The sequence below is a fragment of the Pseudopodoces humilis genome, chromosome 6 (assembly GCF_049639895.1).
Source record: "Pseudopodoces humilis isolate 2021_Gansu_Grassland_sample_001 chromosome 6, ASM4963989v1, whole genome shotgun sequence".
Taxonomy (NCBI): Eukaryota; Metazoa; Chordata; class Aves; order Passeriformes; family Paridae; genus Pseudopodoces; species Pseudopodoces humilis.
In genome coordinates this window covers 32472052-32491806 of record NC_142205.1, presented here as the reverse complement: position 1 = coordinate 32491806, position 19755 = coordinate 32472052, and the positions used below count along the sequence as shown (strand labels likewise).

The 19755-nt window shown below is 38.0% G+C and overlaps 1 protein-coding gene across 21 annotated transcripts in view; it reads left to right on the top strand.

The window, feature by feature from the left end:
* Positions 1-19755, top strand: part of TENM3 (teneurin transmembrane protein 3) — a 594796-nt gene that overhangs the window by 571063 nt on the left and 3978 nt on the right. For all 21 annotated transcript variants that reach the window (XM_088056014.1, XM_088056017.1, XM_088056013.1 and 18 more), the window contains 5 exons: positions 4976-5151; positions 5836-6071; positions 11517-11813; positions 13017-14628; positions 16450-16580. In XM_088056014.1, the coding sequence (XP_087912140.1) occupies positions 4976-5151; positions 5836-6071; positions 11517-11813; positions 13017-14628; positions 16450-16580 (2452 nt within the window). The remainder of the gene's footprint in view (positions 1-4975; positions 5152-5835; positions 6072-11516; positions 11814-13016; positions 14629-16449; positions 16581-19755) is intronic.

Sequence of the window (19755 nt, the reverse complement as noted above, 5' to 3'; positions counted from 1 at the left end):
ACTTGTCATAATTTACAAGCTACTAATATATATCAAATTGTCACTTGCTTTCTTCTTGTTAAGCAAAACAAAATATTAGGAAGACATAATACCATATTCTTTATTGTTTGGGGTTCAAAAAAAATAAATTGTTTTATCTCCAAAGGAAGTCATAGTTTAATATTTCAGGTTTACTGTGAATTCAAAAGCAAGATGCTAAACCTTTTAAGATACAAATACAAATGTACTGTATGGAAATAAAGAAATATGTGCAGGTTATAAATGAGTAGTTATGGATCCACTGAAGTGTCTATTTCAATCAGACTAGATAAGAAATGAAAAAAAAGGAGAAATCATTTCTGTCCATGCATTTTTAGATAATTTTCACCTTTTTCATTCTTAGCAGGCTCATTCAGTCTCTCTACAGACACATAAAAAACAAAAATGCCTATCAGATGACGAAAGTAATGTAAAAATAGAGTAAAGGAAAAGAAGCAAAATTCATTACATTCAAGTTGAAAGTTTTTTTCTTTCTTTCTACAATCCACATAATGGTTAAAGGTGGCCAGAACTATAGCATCCAGTAACTTGCTATGCCAAATTTTAAACCAGTGGGGGACAGGAATGCTCCCTACAGGTGATGAAATTCTAATAAAAGTGATGTGATATGGGCTTCTTTCCTTTTGATCAGCAAGACAACCATTTAGATACTGGTTGAGCTTGCAGTCAGAGTGCTACTAGAATGGCTTTTCTTTACCATAATTTTCCAACTTTGAATTCACATCCATTTGGGAGGGACTAAACCTGCAGTGCGCTATGGAGGCTGAATACAAACAAAAGAATGTATCTGGAAACCAAAATTCTGTAATGTTAAAGACAACAGTCCTCTATGTAAATGTAGCTTAAATGGCCCCAACAAGCCAAGGGAGACATTTCATTGCCAGGTTAGGACAGATTTTTCAGTATGTTGTCAATGTGGTATGCACCTAAAACAACAACACATTGCACTCCTGAATGTCAACCTTGAACCTTCTGTTCTCACCAGCCAGGAAGCAACACTCAGGTATAAAAGGCTTCCCATTAATAGTTTGAAACAAGTAGGGTAATGTTCCATAATTTTTTTAGCCACTCTTGGTAATCTGAGATGCATAGAGGAAATACCTGATGTGAGTTGAGTGAAAGTGTAACAGTACTTTTCACTTTCTACTGTCAAAATTATACATGTCTATATTATGAAATGCATTCATGCTTCATTTCTCTATTACAGTATCCCAACTAATAGTATAATCTGTAACCAGTCTTAAATACTTAATATGCATTTGGACTGCAAGTCTTGTTATCTGAAATGTGCTGGAAATTATGTGCCTTGCTTTTCAACATGACATGTTTACAACTGAAAAAAAAAAAAATAGAATTTATTTTGTTGAGGGATTGTGCTGCAGAGGTCTGGGGAAAACAGTATCAGTCATAACTTAGCAACTGGCTTTAGGTGCAGCCTTTACTATGCACTTTATTTCTACAGCTCCCTATTCTACATTGAAATAACTTCTGATATAAAACATTAATAGTGCTCTGCAAGTTGGGGTTGAGCTAAATGTGCTACAGACTATGATAAAATACACTTGAGAAACAAGTCAAAAATAAAGAAAGTAGGACATTTCCATCTGTGGCAAGGCTTACTAGAAAGTTATTACTGCAAAGTGAAGTGTCCTACATAGCCTAGAACAGAAAATGGTCTGGGAAGGCATGTAATTAAAACTGAAGGAGATGAACAATGGAAGAGAGACTTCCAGCAGGTGAAGAGCAAAAGGTCGAGAATCTGGGAAGCTGATAATCATTATCTCTGAGAAATTCTCACTGCAGAAATGGAAAACTATCTGGCGGTAGCAGCTCATCCTGAAGAAGAAAAAGGATTTGATCTAAGGGAAACTTCAGCTAGCAGTGGTGGCAGCTGCCCCCATTGCTGCCTTCGTAGTTATTGACCAAATATGAAGATTGTTGCATTAATGCCAACAGAAACGAGCTGAGCTGAGCGGATTAATGCACACAAGGTCACGTCCAGGGAGCAAGTTTCTGGTTTAGATTCTTGAAAAGTTTATGTGAGACTCACTCTTGAGGAATTGAAGAGGTTGGTGGAAAGTCTTTGCTGTGGAGCCTGGCAAAGGAGAAAGATCAGAGGGTTCCATGGAAACACATGTGCCTGAGCTTGTGTTTGGATGAAAAGATCAAAGAGGCTGTGAAATGGCAAATATAGGCGCTCGCCCTCTAGACTTCAGATCTCATTCCTTCTAGGGCAATTTCAATATTAGAACACTAGGCAGATAAAAAGAAATCTCTCAGTCTAAAACTGACAATCTTGGATGAATAAATTCACCTTGGCAGCAAAATGCAAGGATATTTGAATGTAATAAGAAAAATGGCTGCAGAATGCCCAAAGGTATGAGTGATGTTGCTATGCTGTGCATTGATAAGGCTTTGATTGTGGGCAAAAAGATAGCAAGTATAAAGTAAGTTTAGTATTCGATATACAGTGAACAAAATGAAGGACACACATAGCAATCTGTCATAAAATGGAATATGTAGTGAATTGTAGGAAGGCCTATTTCCCCTTTTTCTTTTTGTTCTTGGCTATAAAAGCGTGAGAAATCCTCTTCTTACCTTTCACGTCTCAGTCACATTTACTTCTTGCACTAGGATGCCTGAACCAAGCAATCATGGCTTTTAAGATTCTTTCAGCTTTAAAGTCATATTTTTAAGAACATGAATGTGTAGCATGATTTCTAGCTGGTCTTTGAACTCTCCCCCACTGTAATAATATTAACTGCTTATCTCAGGCTCATAATGTGCCTTCCCATATTTGTGAAAGACGAGACCAGTTCAAGAACTATAGGCACAGTCAAAAAATAATAATGTGGAAGCAAGAATGCATAAAAGAAGGATAGCACAGTTCAGTGCTGCATACTTCACTAAAGCCGCACACTGCACTGAATACTACTGATGTGTAGCATTTTCCAGCTCAGGTGGTATACTGAGAAATATGGTAATTAGTTTCTCACAAATACTGTGATTAAAAGAGTAAAAAGTTCTTACAGGGAAATCTTACCTTCTGTTGCTTTAGTAAGCATTGTTTGAAATAAAGACCAGCACTTCACTACTGCAATCAAAGGATGGAAGTAATTCCCAACAAAGTAATTTGGTACCATTTTCAAACATAAAGCAGAAAATATAAAAGGACAGTAATTGGACAATATATGCTCCCCAGGGAGTTGTAAAGGGAAGTTGTGCATGAAAATAAGTTCTTGGAACTGAGGCATGAGACTGAAGGTCATGAATAGGCTAGCAGTCACATTCATGCAAAAGGAACTTCGGTATGTTTTTTTTTGTCTCCTGCATAAATGGAATATCTCAGCTTGCCAAGTCCAGTATGTGAAAAAAAAACACAATTAGGGACAGAAACACACTGGAAGAAACCCCATTGTCTTGAAATGTACTTAACTTCAAAAAATAAGTTTCCTCACTTGACTTCCCTGGCTTGCAGTATGGTTTCTGATTTTTAAACATTTTTTTTCTCTTGCCTGTTTCTAAGTGAAAGTCTTACATAAACAAAGGAAATCAACTGTGCTAAAAGGATGGAATGACTGTATGCAAAAAGCTGTCAAATCTACAGAGTAAGCAAACTGGAAGAAAACATTTCTTAACTTAATCCTTTCAGTTACAGCAATGCTGTGCAGTACTCATGCTGTTCAGAGAAAGTGTGTTGTAGGTTACAGCTGTTAGGATTAATTCTCTCATTTTAACAGAGTTTCTGTAACCTCAGTGATATGCTTGGGGCTTTGGGGGGGCTTTTTTTGGTTTTGCTTTTCTTTTCCAGTAGGAGCAATTTTGATGATAAATACCGGCATGAAATGTCTAGCACACTGTGAGGACCTGCAGGGTCGTGTTCTAGTTACTTTAAGAGACTAAGGCGTTGTTCAGTTACCTGCTACGTGGTCACAGGAGAAGGATGGAAAACTCCTGAGAGCAAACAGGTCATATGTGGGCATGAAATCATCTTTCAGATGCGTTTTTCTCTCTGTTGCAGCTATGAGCAGGCTATACTTCAAAACAAGGACCTTCAGCTGAACACCTAGGCTGATAAATCAAGACTCTAGTACTAGAATATCTAATCTTAAAGACAAGCTTTATGACCAGAAGCTCACACAGTGCTTTACCTCTCTCTATACTGTGGCCAAAATGCTTGTTTGGATGTAACCATGGTCTCTGGTCATGTACCAAGATCTACTTCAATTACAGAAATTCTATCTACCTATTCCTATTAAGTGGATATACAGCTGTTGATTTAAATAAATGCCAGTAGACACAGAAAAAAAACAAAACCTCATGGTTTGTGTCACAATTCTCAAACCATGATTTGCAGGCAGTTAACAAGTTAGAGATGCTAGCTGTTCTGGTTTCCAGCTTCAAGAAGCTTAAGTAGATTAAATATTACCCCAGATTCTGCTCATCTTAATACATGGGAGGTTGAGCACTCAGGAATACAGGTGTCCTGCATATTCCTTGAATAGGAAAGGCCTAAGAGACACTCTTATTAAGATACCCTTTTTTCAAAAATGTTGAGGATTCCTACAGTAACAACAAAATCTAGTCCAGTAAGAGGGAGTGAGTACAAAATGCTACAGAATTTAGCACAAATAAATATGCTTCCTTTGAAATGCTGAATTAGATGTGCAGCAGGATCTGGTCACACTTCAAAGAATAATATGCAGAGCTGAAGATCCATCTGTTTGCTCTTGCTATCACCATTGATGCTGCTGTATGTTAAGCAGTCTTTTGAGTACTTCAAAGCATGTTTGAAGTCTTTGCTATGCCTATCCCATGCACACAAAAAAAAGCAAAAGTGCCTTAATATGAATAGCTGACGTTTTTGTTCATTTTAGTTGTAAGTGAAAACAATTTGTTCCTGCTATGTATCATTTCTGGACTTTTTTTTTTTTAGCTACGATAGCGAGGGCCGTCTAACAAATGTAACATTCCCAACTGGAGTCGTCACTAACCTTCATGGGGAAATGGAAAGGGCCATTACAGTGGACATTGAGTCATCCAGCAGAGAGGAAGATGTCAGCATCACTTCCAATTTATCATCAATCGATTCTTTCTATACCATGGTTCAAGGTACTGTAAACAAAAGATTTCTCAGCAGATACTGGCTTGAAAATTGGTTTCTTGTGGTACAAGCAGCTCCAAATAGAAGTGAAATTTTAGGGGCATAGTGGCTGGAGAAAGGGCTGATACATACACGGTTTTACACCTATACAGAAACAACTGTTCTGGAAAAGCAGTAGTTGCAACAAAAGTAGCATTAAGTTTTCCAACCAAATAGCTTTTGTAAGCAGCTATGGGAAATAGAATACTTACTTTGTATTAAAAAGGAACCTTGGAAAGAAGAGACGGATTGAAAGGGAAATAGGTACAGAAATAGTATGAAGTGGTATTTAGCTTAAAAATATCATGTAATATCCCAGCAACCACATCGTTGCAAAAGTGAGTAGTCATAGAATGCACAGGATTAGGCCAAAAATGCCTAATCAAACAGCAGAGAATGTGTTTTGTGCCAGTCCAGAGAATATACTATGAGGATAAGGCTTTCTTAGGTGCTTAAGTAACTTTGATGAAAGGTCCTAAAGGCACTTTTGCTCCTCTGGGATACACTTATTCTTAACAATCTCACCTTGGCTCTTTATTACCTTTAGGTCAGTTACGTGAAGTCAAGATGCACATATTGCATAAAGTGTCCAGTACAAAGGCAAAGTCTTAACCAATGTAGGTGACCTGAAATTCTTTTTTTGTCCTTTTCAGATCAGTTAAGAAATAGCTACCAGATCGGTTATGATGGCTCACTGAGAATCCTGTACGCCAGCGGCCTGGACTCACACTACCAGACAGAACCACACGTCTTGGCTGGCACTGCCAACCCCACCATGGCAAAGAGAAACATGACCCTTCCAGGGGAGAACGGGCAGAACCTGGTGGAATGGAGATTCCGGAAGGAGCAAGCCCAGGGAAAAGTCAATGTCTTTGGCCGAAAACTTAGGGTAAGCACACAAGCATGAGTGGTATCTACTGCATTCTCATTAAGGAATGAGGAAATGTAAATACATTCCTGTAGGTATTGCCATCCAGCAGCCACAGAATATTTACTGTGGACAAGCTAACTGTAGATCTGGAAGTACTTGTTTTTATTACTTTATTTATTGGCTGTTTTATTTATTAATTGCTCTTTTCTGTGTGTTGTGGTTTAAACCCAGGCAGCAGCCAAGACCCACACAGCTGCTCACTCACTCCCCCACACAGTAGGATTGGGAAGAATTGGAATGGGAAAACCCAGAGAACTTGTGGGTTGAGATAAAGGCAGTTTAACAGGGAAAGCAAAAGCCACACACACAAGCAAAGTGAAACAAAGAATGAATTCCCTGCTTCCCATGGGCAGGCAGGTGTTCAGCCATCCCCAGGAGCACAGGGCCCCATCACAGTAACAGTGACTTGGGAGGACAAAGCCATTGCTCCAAACCACTTTACATACTGAGCATGATGTCACATGGTCTGGAATATCCCTTTGGTCAGTTGGGGTCACCGGTCCCGGCTGTGTCTCCTCCCAACCTTCCATGCACCCCCAGGCTGCTCTCCAGTGTGGCAGTACCAAAAGCAGAAAAGGCCTTGGCTCTGGGGAAGCCCTGACCAGCAATAATAAAAACATCTTTAGGTTATCAATCCTGTGTTCAGCACAAATCCAAAACATAGCCCTGTATTAACCTCTGTGGAGAAATACCCCAGCTAAAATCAGCACTCCGTGGAATTTAAACTGTTGGGTTTAGCTTGGAATGGCTAAAAAGAATAATTTCCTGCTTTCCTTCATTGTTTTTCTTTCTGGTACTAAATTAATGTACCTATTTCAGAATCCTGTTTTAAATTATTCTACCATAAGTTAGCACAATCCCTGGATTTTATTTTTTTTTTATTTTAAATGAAAATTGTACTAAGACTTACTCTTCCAGTAGAAGGGGTTTAATTGTGTGTGCATGTGTATGGCATATTCCTCTAACATATGTCTTTACCATTTTGTTGGCATTTCTTCTTCGTATATAGTGAGTGAAATAAAAGTAGGAAGCAAACTATGATTTCTGACAGCCATTTGGTAAAGACAACACAGATTAAGCATTTAAAATTGTGTTGCCAGGAGACCATTTCAAGACCACATCAAAGGTCTGACTTACTATTAGAACTGAATTCAGTTCTTTAAAATAAGGCCTAGGCAGTGTATAAAATGAAGGTAAGTCATCTCAGACCACTTGACTTCTTGCCATTTGAAATCTTAAAATATTTTGTATCTTCCATTGGGAAAAGAAAGGAGGGGATGCTGTTATGCAGGTCATATTCCTCTCTACCACTTTCTCTGCAAGAGGAATGTATTTATTTTCCAAGAAGGAAGAACAACTATGCACAGTAGCAGCTATTTAAGAAATATATTAGTAACTACCTGTGGCAGCTATCTTTCATTCATAAGGAAGAGGAAAAAGAAGCCATAATTCTGAAGTTCATCCTTGTGGTTCTGGTTCATAGGCATATCATTATATACCACAGTGGTATAATACACCTGCCAAGTCATTTGCAAAAGAAGCCCAAGAGAGGTTTGGCAGTGAAACAAACCACCACAAGTGCAGCTCTCAGAAGTGACGCTAAGTTTTGGCATTTGAGTGCAGAGGAGGTAAAAGTTAAAAAGTGGTGGAGGTGAAGTTGTCGTAGGCAACTTTAACTTAGAAGAATTAACAAAAAAAAAGAAGAGCATACAAAATAGAAAGATTTAACAAGATGGGAGGGAAAATGAAAGATTACATATAAGGATAAAATAATACTAATTAAAAGCGTACATAGAAATGGGAGAAGTAGGGCAGGTGGAGAATGAGCTAATAAGAGACAAATGTCTCAGAAAAAAAGGAAATAAACTTGTCAGCAATGAAAACAAAAAAAAATAAAAAGGAATGTTTTGTGAAATTGATTTACATGGAAAGGTATTACCGAAATGTCAGTTGGGGGTGGATGGGGGGATGTAGGAAAGCAGAAAAAGAAAACAAGAGAAAGAACAACAGGAATAATTTATGGAGCTCATCATTTCCATTTTGTACAGACAGATGTGTCATCAATGTTTTTCTGCAAAGACAAATGTAGAAAAAACAGTGACAAAATGTATTGCCAGTAAAGGTACTCATCTCTGTGACGCTGTGTTATATACATGCAGTATCTAATGTTAAAAAGTACGCTTGGTTTTCTATCTTGTATTAGTTCTACCTAGTACTAGTAATTTTTCCAAAGAAATTAATTAGGAATTATGTTGCCCTTCCTTAGCTCAACAGTCTCCAGTCAATCTTGCTTTTGTTCTGACTTGGTTTGTAATTGTTCAATCTGCTAGTTCTTGTCTGGAGCTGTATGTTTGGCCTATAAGCTGGTCATAGGCAAAGGTCCTGCCAGTCCTCTGCATGAAAGAACCTTTATAGGGCCTTTGTACTGAGGATCTCACAAAGGCCTCAGATAAAGGAGCTGGTATGAACTCTGTCTCAAGGGATGCACCCTTGAGTATATAGGTAACACAGACAAGGGAGCTCACAAGAGGCATCTCCTCTTGAGACCTGATGTACTCCAAGCCATGCAGAGGTCCCCAGTTTTCACATTACCTCTTGAATCTCTCTGTAAGACACAGCAATATATTTTTACTCCTAACAGAGGAATCAAACATTTCATATTTCTCACTGGAAAGAAAAACAGGAATTAAAGTAGAGGAGGATAGACGAAAACATAAATTAGTGAAACGTATCAGGACAGTAGGTAAGGACTGTCAAAAGACTCGGTTTTGTGTCATTGAGTGTTTCTTCACTGGAAGTTTCCTCGAGTACAGTTTCTATCATAATGAAATACAGAGGTTTCAAATGTATTTGGAGTGTGGTTATCTTGGACATAATAAAAATATTCAGCTTTTCCTCTAAAAGTATTTTGCTAGCAGAGATGTTATTAAGAAGCACTTCAGAGGAAAGCACTTCGTTAGCTGTGTTAGTCCAGCCCTACACTGCCCAATGAAACAAGTTATATCACCAAAACTCATTGTTACTCTAATTGTCATCTCTGTATTGAGATTAGGCAAGCACAACCAAAATTTCACCAAAAGCTCACCTGCCTGAATGCAATAGCTCTGTCAGCAAAGTCTGAAAGCATGAAACTGGCTGAAACAAGAGGTATTTCCTTTCCTTCCCCTCATATCCTGCCCTTACACAGACCAGACAGATGGGAACTGAAAAGGCTGTTAACATCCCAGTTAGCAGCTAGGGCAGTGAGACAGAGGATTAAGTACTTTGTTGCAATTTATACAGGAATGATGTGCTTAGCCAAGAAATTAACCACAATTGCTTGGACGTCTGCCTTAGCTATAAAACTACCCTTCTTTCTTTGCCAGTTCAGAAATCAGAATTGTCCATTTTAAATTCAGTGTCTAATCCTGAGAGGTGGACAAGAAAATTTATAAAAATCATAATTAAATGTAAAATAAGGAAGGGAAGGTAGAGAGAAAGGGAACGAAAAAAGTCAGAGAAGCGAAACAGGCAAGGAAGGACATGCAGAGATGAGTGCAGGCATATGTGGGAGACACTGGGAAAAAAAAGCCAGAGATAACGAAAATTTAAAAATTAATTTAGGTAAACGAGCTTATATTAGATGTTGGAAAATTTAAAGAAAAACTCTGAAAACAAGTAACAAAAATATTACAAAAAAGGAGCTGAATGGAAGTGCTTCACAGCTAAGTTTAAACTACTTCTAGAAGCAGTCTTTTAGCATTAATTTTTCATATTTTATTTGGATAACTTTTGATGGTTAATTAAATAGGTAAAACAGCTATTCTGCATCTGCTAGACTTTGTGTTCTTTACTTATGAGATTTACATGAAAGTGTGATTTTTTTTTCCTAAATTGATAGTGCAGATTCTTCTCATGCCAATTTCATATTAACAAAAAGAAAGGTATTGTACATAAATAGACAGTCTGAGCAAAACAGAGCATTTGGAGGAACTTTTTTTCCTATTTGCCTATGACCTATCACCAGCATTTTAATACATTTTACACCAATAACAAAGGATCTAATTTATATTGATCTTTTAGAAGCTTATCAGCCTCAGGGTGTAAGTACCAACATCCATGGTATATAGAGTTTTGAACATTCAGCCTGAAAAATGCAAAAATCTTCCAGTCATTTCTTTGGTGTATCCCTATGTATTTTCTAGTTCCTTTCTAACTGTTATTTAGCCATCTTTATTCACCCTTTGTAATGTATATATGAGGTACTTGGAAATGAATTTTAAAAAAAATCTTAATACACATAGTTCTCTGTCCATTTCTATCCTACTTCCCACATGTTTGCAAAATACAGTGTTGAAAAAAATCTCAGTTATCAGTTTTTCACCCCACCTGGAACAGCTTTAAAAAGACACAGCAGATAACAAAAATGGTTTACAGATGAACAAAGAAATCCTCAAGGCCTGTTGAAGAACACTAATTCAGTGCAGAAGAAAACCAGACATTTTCTTTTTAGAAATTTAAAAGTGACAGCTAATTCAATGAACTTGAAAGTTGTCATATTTTTAACACTAAAGGGAATGAGTGTGGATTTCAGTGTAAATGTATTATACAGAAATCAGTACCATCACTGTAGTTTACATATATCATTAACAAGGTTTTCAACATAAATGTATCTATGCTAAGGCTTTATTTTCAAATCAAAATACTTACATAAACTTCAAAGCATTTTTAACTGCTTTTCAGTGGTTCAGTAGTCTTTCAGTCATTTATGGCATTAAGTGGTCAGTTAACTAGGAGAAAGATACAATCCTCTACTAAGGATTTCAGCCTTATAAATACATTGCAGCCGTGGATGGTATACTGAGTTAAATTTTCATTTGATCCAAAAGGGGAATGCCTGTGTTCTAAAAACTGTTTAACCTTAATTTGAAGATCTAACGTGCTTTTGATGATCTTGATCTTGTATTTACTATTTTGAAAAATGCTTGCTGTGAAGGACTAGGATTCAGTTCTTTCTTAGCATGATTGTTATGAATTGGAAAAGCAGTTGCTGGTAATATATTTTGACAATAATTTGCTAGATATACTTCAGACTGCCTACAAAAGAAGTAGTTTGTTCATTAAAATGACCCCATTTATTACAGAAGTTTTCAGTACACATCTTTCAGTATTTTCTTAATAGTTGACTAAGCATCAAGAAAGAACACATTGCAACAAATTCTGAGCCCTCTCTTCATATAATCAGACCTTCAGAGGGAGATACTAATATAGTGCCTTAAAATGATATCAAGAAGTTGCTATTTTACACATACAGTAATCAATCACTGTAAATGGAATTTAAAGAATAGCTAACTTTGGGGAAATAAAAGGTGGCTGGGGTTTGAACAGCATGATTTATTGTGTCATTTTGTTTGCTTTAAAAAGGTTAATGGCAGAAACCTCCTTTCAGTTGACTTTGATCGAACCACAAAGACAGAAAAGATCTACGATGACCACCGTAAATTCCTGCTGAGGATTGCCTACGACACGTCAGGGCACCCCACCCTGTGGCTCCCGAGCAGCAAGCTGATGGCTGTCAATGTTACCTATTCATCCACAGGTCAAATAGGCAGCATACAGCGAGGCACAACTAGTGAAAAAATAGAGTATGATGGACAGGGAAGGATAGTGTCTAGAGTGTTTGCTGATGGGAAAACCTGGAGTTACACATATTTGGAAAAGGTAAAGAACACTCAGGTTTTTAAAAATGCTTGGAATGTGTGGAAATTCTGCAGCACCTCACTGCTGCATACAAAGCAAAAAATAGGTAGTAGAAGCACATTGCAATTATTCTAAGTATCAACATGTGATTCCAAGGGGAATATTTCATTCCACAGATATGTAATCGTGCTGTAGCTAATTGCTAGGAATTGATGTGTTTCTAAATTATTTAGGCCACTGACTAACAAGAAGCATCTGCATTTACCTTTTATCTTAACACTTAAGGTACAGGGACTATCTGCAATTCAATTCAACCGAAAATAATTTGTTTGCAAATGCTCCACTGTTGTGGGCTTTTTTCACTACCAAGAAAAGCTCTTTTTTCTAAATAGTTACAATTGTCAATTTGTACTTGCTATATGTTGTAGCATCAAAATAAGGGATAGGCAAAAGATCAGGAATCAATATATATGTAACACTTGCTGAATGATAACTGTCCTTCTAGAAATATCTGTGAAAATCACCCATGTGAGATCTCATGTCTGCTAAGCAGAAAGAGAATCCATTTCTTTTAGTGATATAAATATATTTCTGTTGAAGATGTTGCTCATCAAATACTGTTTACTAGTTACCACAGACATAATTTAATCAAGACCTGTGATACATAATAGCCACACATTAGGAAAATGTCAGACTAATTCAAGTAGCTCCTTTTGATATAAATAATCTAACAATTGTTTTGCCTATGTCTCAAAAGCTTACAGAACAAGAACACAGTATTTAGAGATCTCAGGCTATTCAAAATTCTTCAAAATCATCTCTTAATTGTAGGGAAGAAATTGTATCTCCCATATGTTGTTCTCCTCGTGAGTTAATGGCTCTAAGACAGTTTTACTTCTTCCCATATTAAACATTACTTATCTGAATCCATTGACAATCTGCTGTTTAGCTGTGAATGCTTGATAAAAGAGTGATACAGTCATAACAAGTAGCAAATTATGAATGTGGAACTACTAATTACAGAACCCCCTACAATTAAGCATACAAGTAAATTAGGCAGGGAGATGTTAACAACATGTAAGGTCAATGATAACTCAATTAAAGAGGAGATAATTTTCTCAAGTGGGAATGTCACATTTTCATGAAGAAATAATATCGGTATATGGCGGGAGGGGAGATACTGCACCATTTGTCACATGATAAAAATCTGTTCTTAATTTTCAGTCAATGGTTCTTCTGCTCCATAGCCAACGGCAGTATATCTTCGAATATGATTTGTTGGATCGGCTTTCTGCTGTCACCATGCCCAGTGTTGCTCGTCATACCATGCAGACTATCCGCTCCATCGGCTATTACCGGAATATATACAACCCCCCGGAAAGCAATGCTTCTGTTATAATGGACTACAATGAAGAAGGGCAGCTCCTTCAAACTGCTTTCCTGGGGACAAGCAGAAGAGTATTATTCAAGTACAGACGGCAGACCAAGCTCTCAGAAATTTTATATGATAGTACAAGAGTTAGTTTTACTTACGATGAGACAGCAGGAGTCCTGAAAACAGTAAACCTCCAAAGCGATGGTTTTATCTGCACCATTAGATACAGACAAATTGGCCCGTTGATTGACAGACAGATTTTCCGCTTTAGCGAAGACGGAATGGTGAATGCCCGATTTGACTACAGCTATGACAATAGCTTCAGAGTGACTAGCATGCAAGGTGTCATCAATGAAACCCCATTGCCTATTGATCTCTACCAGTTTGATGATATCTCTGGCAAAGTTGAACAGTTTGGAAAATTTGGAGTTATATATTACGATATTAACCAGATCATTTCAACAGCTGTAATGACGTACACAAAACACTTTGATGCACATGGGCGCATCAAGGAAATTCAGTATGAAATATTTCGGTCATTAATGTATTGGATTACAATTCAGTATGATAACATGGGACGAGTGACGAAAAGAGAAATTAAGATCGGGCCATTTGCCAACACCACAAAATATGCTTACGAATATGACGTAGATGGTCAGCTCCAGACAGTTTATCTGAATGAAAAAATAATGTGGCGATACAACTATGACCTGAATGGCAACCTGCACTTGCTCAACCCCAGCAGCAGCGCCCGTTTGACACCACTTCGGTACGACCTGAGAGACAGAATAACTCGACTAGGAGATGTACAGTACAGGTTAGATGAAGATGGATTTCTGCGTCAGAGGGGTACCGAAATCTTTGAATACAGTTCAAAGGGCCTCCTTACTCGAGTTTATAGCAAAGGAAGTGGGTGGACAGTGATTTACCGTTATGATGGACTTGGGCGACGAGTTTCCAGTAAAACTAGCCTTGGGCAGCATCTCCAGTTCTTTTACGCAGACCTTACTTACCCAACCAGGATAACTCATGTATATAACCACTCAAGCTCTGAAATCACATCTCTGTACTATGATCTGCAAGGACACCTTTTTGCCATGGAAATTAGCAGTGGAGATGAGTTTTACATTGCATCAGACAATACAGGGACACCACTCGCTGTTTTCAGTAGCAATGGCCTCATGCTTAAACAAATCCAATACACTGCTTATGGAGAGATCTATTTTGACTCTAACCTTGACTTCCAGCTGGTAATTGGATTCCATGGAGGCTTATATGATCCACTGACCAAACTAGTCCACTTTGGAGAAAGAGATTATGACATACTGGCAGGCCGGTGGACAACACCTGATATTGAAATCTGGAAGAGAATTGGGAAGGATCCAGCTCCTTTTAATTTGTACATGTTTAGAAATAACAACCCGGCCAGTAAAATACACGATGTGAAGGATTATATCACAGGTAAGAGGTTACTTGATTATAGCTTAGAGATGCTGGATCTACAGGCATCCAATTTAGAGGGATTGAGACTGTAGGTAGCAAGGGCAGGAAGAGTCCTTCTGTGATCATTTTAACACACCTGCATCACAGAAAATACTTGCTGGAAGTTGGTTGATATTTTCCAGGGCAGATTTTGCAAGGCTGCTAATGTAAATTGCTCAATAAGCTCCAGGGCTAGCACAAAGTAATGAGTACACAGCCAGGTGCAGGGAAAGAGGAATAGAATAGGATAGAAAAAGGGGTGAACTTCTCTTTTGGCAAAAAAAGGTGCTAATGTGCTAACTTTCATACCTCAACTCTTAGAAAACCTATATGCTTTTTTTTGTTCTAGAGTTAGTGATATGTAGTGTTTTCCATTATTCTACATACCAGAAATCTGACTGCACAACACCAGAATTTTTGGAAAAATGTATGGCTCTGATACATTTGATATTTTGTATTTTAATTAGATGTAAATAATCCAATATACACAGACATTGCAGTCTACAGGAAGGGCTCAACTCCACTTACTTAGGAGCTGTGAGGCTACCACTTAGAAGAGCATCCTGGGAATCAAGTGGGTTTGCATTTATTTAACAAACAGCAGCTATTAAGTGGGTTGCTAACAGGCTGCCTGGGAGTAAGAATAAAAACAGACCTCTGAATCTGTCCTCTTTTAGCAGCATGTGCTATAGGGCATGCAGTTGGAATCAGATTCTTTGTGGCATTGCACATTGCTTCATGCACTTAGTTCAGAAATTGCCCTCAAAATACAGTTTTGGTTCTTTTCTTAACATCTTTGATGTCTGAAATGCACAGGCACACACTGCTTATATTACGTTATTATTACAATTGGTAATTTGACTGACTCGCAATTTTAGATGCAGCGCCTCACGAGGCATATCATTTATTTGAAAATGTTATAAATTATTTTAAGATAAATATTTTTTTATTCTTTTAATTTTTGGAAAAATCTGCTTCCTTATTCCACATACTGTGAGCTTTCTTAAATAAGAATTATTAGACTTGGTAAGGAGCACTCTGCCAACCTCTAAGCTTAGAATTTGTGGAAGATAGTGTAAAAGAACAGAAGCAAGGCAGAGCACTCATTCTTGCCAAACAATTGTTAGCTGATTGCTGGCACCCCTAATTTATTTTTAACAGAACATAAAATGTATCATAAATAATGTTATCTAATGATAATTTGGTATCCTGTCTGCTTACTGATGCATTTCATTAGCTTTTCATTTCATCGGTCCCACATCATCTTGAAGAGGAGCAGATTTCTCTTGAATCAACAAAAAATATCTGCCAAATCATTTGAAAGGTAATTGGCCATATAGGTGCTATTTCAGGAGTAGTTTGAAGTCATTACCATAACATGCACCAAAAGGACAGGATGTGATCTGCAGTACTTTTTGTTTTGGCTTTGTTTTAAAGTATTGATGATGGAGGTGTGACATAAAGCATGTTTAACCTGACCATGAAATTCCAGTTGGTTTAGGCTGTGTGACAAGGAAATCTCTCCTTAACTGAGCTGCCATAATTGCTCTGGAAGTCACCGAGGCCATCAGACTTGCTGGACCCTGCAATAACTTTCAACTGAGCCTAGTGCAACTCTTAGATAGAACAAACATTTCCTTTTAAGTTTAGAACTGTAAGTTTCCTATATAGGTTTGCTGTTGCCATACAGAAGGAAATCAACTATGCCAAAAGCTATTATATGTAAAAATGGTACGGTTGCAAAATACAGAACAATTCTAATATTTTTCTCTCTTTTTTCTAATAATTATTCCCTTTCAGATGTTAACAGCTGGCTGGTGACATTTGGCTTCCATCTGCACAATGCCATCCCTGGCTTCCCTGTTCCGAAATTTGATTTAACAGAACCTTCTTATGAACTTGTGAAGAGCCAGCAATGGGAAGACATACCAGTAAGAAACAAAACTAAACATACAAACTGAATAAGCTAGGGTGTTCCCTTCAATTCAGATCTTATTAGGAATGGATAATTCTGACAGCCAGGGTTATTCGCTAAGTTCAATCCAAACTTAGTACCTATCTAGTTTCAAAAGAATTTGAGGAATTACAGGTGGAGGGTTTTTTTACAGATTTGCTAAGTTAGGTACAATTTCATATAAGCTTTTGTTTGCTTTTAGCAATAATAAATATTTTAAAAGACAATAATCAATGAAAATAAGTTTAAAATGCTCTAAAAGTGTCTCATTTTCATAGCAGAAACTACAGAGATTATATTTGTACTAACATTCTGCCTGAAGATAGTAACTGAACACTGTAGTAAAAAGAAACAGTGAAATACACAGAAGAGGTTATATAACAAACACATACCAGGCACCACTATAATTTTACTTCTATTTAATATTAACCATGCATTATGGACACCATGTGTTATATGTAAAGATAAAATACTGAAACTGAAATTACCTAAAATAAAACCTACTATATTGCATAAAATTCAGGTGCTTATAGAGTTTTTTGAAAGCAAAAAAAAAGAACTTTCATTCTGAAAACCTGCTATGGTTTTATATAATGGAAGAAATGCATGTGGAAGTAAATTCTAAGTCTGCTATTTAAGAAAATTGTATTTACAATTAGGCTTACTCAAAGATCAGACCTATGCCCTCAAAAATCCTATGGTTTTTCATTTAGAAGGAAGAGTTAAGAGACATTAAAATGGGTGATCCCTTCTAAGTAGTCAAAAAAAGATCTCTTTTTACAAGAACCATGATAGAGAATGTTACAGGAATTAAAAATTATACAAACCTCAAAAATCCTACAACTTAATGTAGACCAAAAGTCCTTAGAACAGTGGCTCAGCAAAAGGGAACATATGTAAGCTACCTTTGCATTCAGGAAGTTAGTTAGTTAGTTAGTTAGTTAGTTAGTTAGTTAGTTAGTTAGTTTTTAACAGCAAGGAATTGAGTAATAGGGAAAGACTTTAGAGCACAGCGTGAGATTAGTGTCTCCCATGAGCAACAAAAGCAGTGAAGGAGGAGCATGGCAAGCACTCCAGTTGTACTGGGAGATAAGAGCCCTGTCATCAGGCATGGCTGTGAAGAACTATCAGAGGTTGTCTAGTTAGGTCTCAAAGGCCAAAGTATAAAATCATCCACTAACACCAGCAAAGGCATACCAGGAACAGAACCAGTCTGGTCAAAGAGATGAGAGCAGACAGCTAGCTGTCAAAAATCATTGGGAGAGAGCTCAATAACATGAGGAATGCCAGGAGCATGTGACATGACAGACCGAGAAGCACGTGATAGGAGAACAAAGATTCAAAATTCTCAGGTAGGAAGAGGCTGTGACTCTGCCATTCACTGGTGAACAAGCAAATGCAAGCAGGAGGCAGAAATAAACACACAAACCACTTGGTATTTTGAAACATTCTGGAGTGACTGAGCTTTACTGAGCTCTGAGGATACATGCTAAAAATAAACTTTGTCATTACAAAGTTGCTATAGCATCTTGCTGCTCTCACTGATGATTGCTGTCTACAATATATTTTGTGCTCAATAGCTTTCATGTAGGATTTACAACAGCTGAAATCCATACTTGTTAGCAAATGCAGACCAAAATCTGCCACACTCAAGAAAAATGGAGAGCCCAAGTTAATTCATAATTCTCTCAGGAGTTATCCCCTCCAGAAAGCTACCCTTGTGGCAAAACAGAGAAGCCTTTGCAAACTTTTTGCCAGGCTTTGATCAGCAGCAAGGCTGAATTAAGGTTATACGAATCTTAATGATTTCTGCTTGGTCTCCCATCCAGAAATTTAGGAAAACAAAAGGTTTTTGACTCCTTTGTCAGCAGTGAATCAAATGGTTTAAGCAGTATTTTACTAAAAGGAGAAGGGGTCAATTGGAAGATAAACCAGATCATCATCAAAAACTAAGTACTTATTTTCAAAAGTGCAGCCAAAGCTATATAGATCTTTGTTTCCTGCTGAGGCAACTGCCAGGGCGGCTGCCTGCTTACACCTCTATCAGTACAGCTCACTCACAGCTTGTTGCTGTTAAGACCCAGGGTTATAGATAAATTATAGATAATTTATAGATATATAGGTTATAGATAAATAGACCGATGTGTCTATTCTGCACAGTTGTGAGGTCCCATCCCAACCACAGCTGACCCTGTAATTTGAGCTGCCCTGCTATCTAGGTGCACCAGCTAACCATTCCCGCTAGCTGCTCCTGCTCTTTCAGCCGTCCAGGCTAACCACTGCAGTTACGCTGACAGGTCCCATTCCCCAGCCATCCTCTTTTTACCAAGAGTGCATCTGGCATAGTGGGCTACACACAGCTCTTCCATGACATTCTGCTCTCCTAGCTTTTCATTAGACTGGCTTGTTGGTTCTTTTCATTTGTTGTCCCTTGTCTTTGCTAGCTGTGGATAAAACACTGCTGTATTCAGGGTTGCACCCATCCGAAGTTCTTGGGGAAAAGCTCTTTCAGGCAGGAGGTTGATACTTGAAGTGAAATGGAAGGTAACACAGCCGAATTGGCCATAGTCTTTGTACACAACCCCTTTTATCAGTTTCTACAAGTATTTGCAAGAAAGGGTATCAGTCCCCCAGTATTCCACCTCACTGGTCCATACCATTAACTTCTCTCTCTTTTACTGTAAAGACTGTCATTACAGTTTGAGTTCCCTCATTTCTCTAGCAGCTTGAGGGATTTTGAGAGCCTCCCTGCAGTTTGGTCTCAGGCTGGGGCTACTTGAGAGACTCTTACCTCCTGACTCAGTGAAAAGAAAGGCTTGTTCCAGTTCTAAAGCACAGCTTCGTGACCTGCAAAAATCTCCTCAGTTTGACTGCACTCATGGTAGACAGGAATCTTAATTGAACAAGCTCAGATGAAGAGATGACACCACAGTAAGATGACACTGTAGTAAGATGACTCTTACCTGTATTAACATGACATGGTCTCCTGGCAATTTGCCCTGGCAGCCCAGAAAGTCAGTCATGTCCTGGGCTGCATCAAAATCCATGGGGCCAGCAGGGCAAGGGAGGGGATTTAGCCCCTCTACTCTGCCTTTCTAAGACCTCAGCTGGAACACAGCATCTAGCCCTGGGGTCCCCAGCACAGGAAGGAC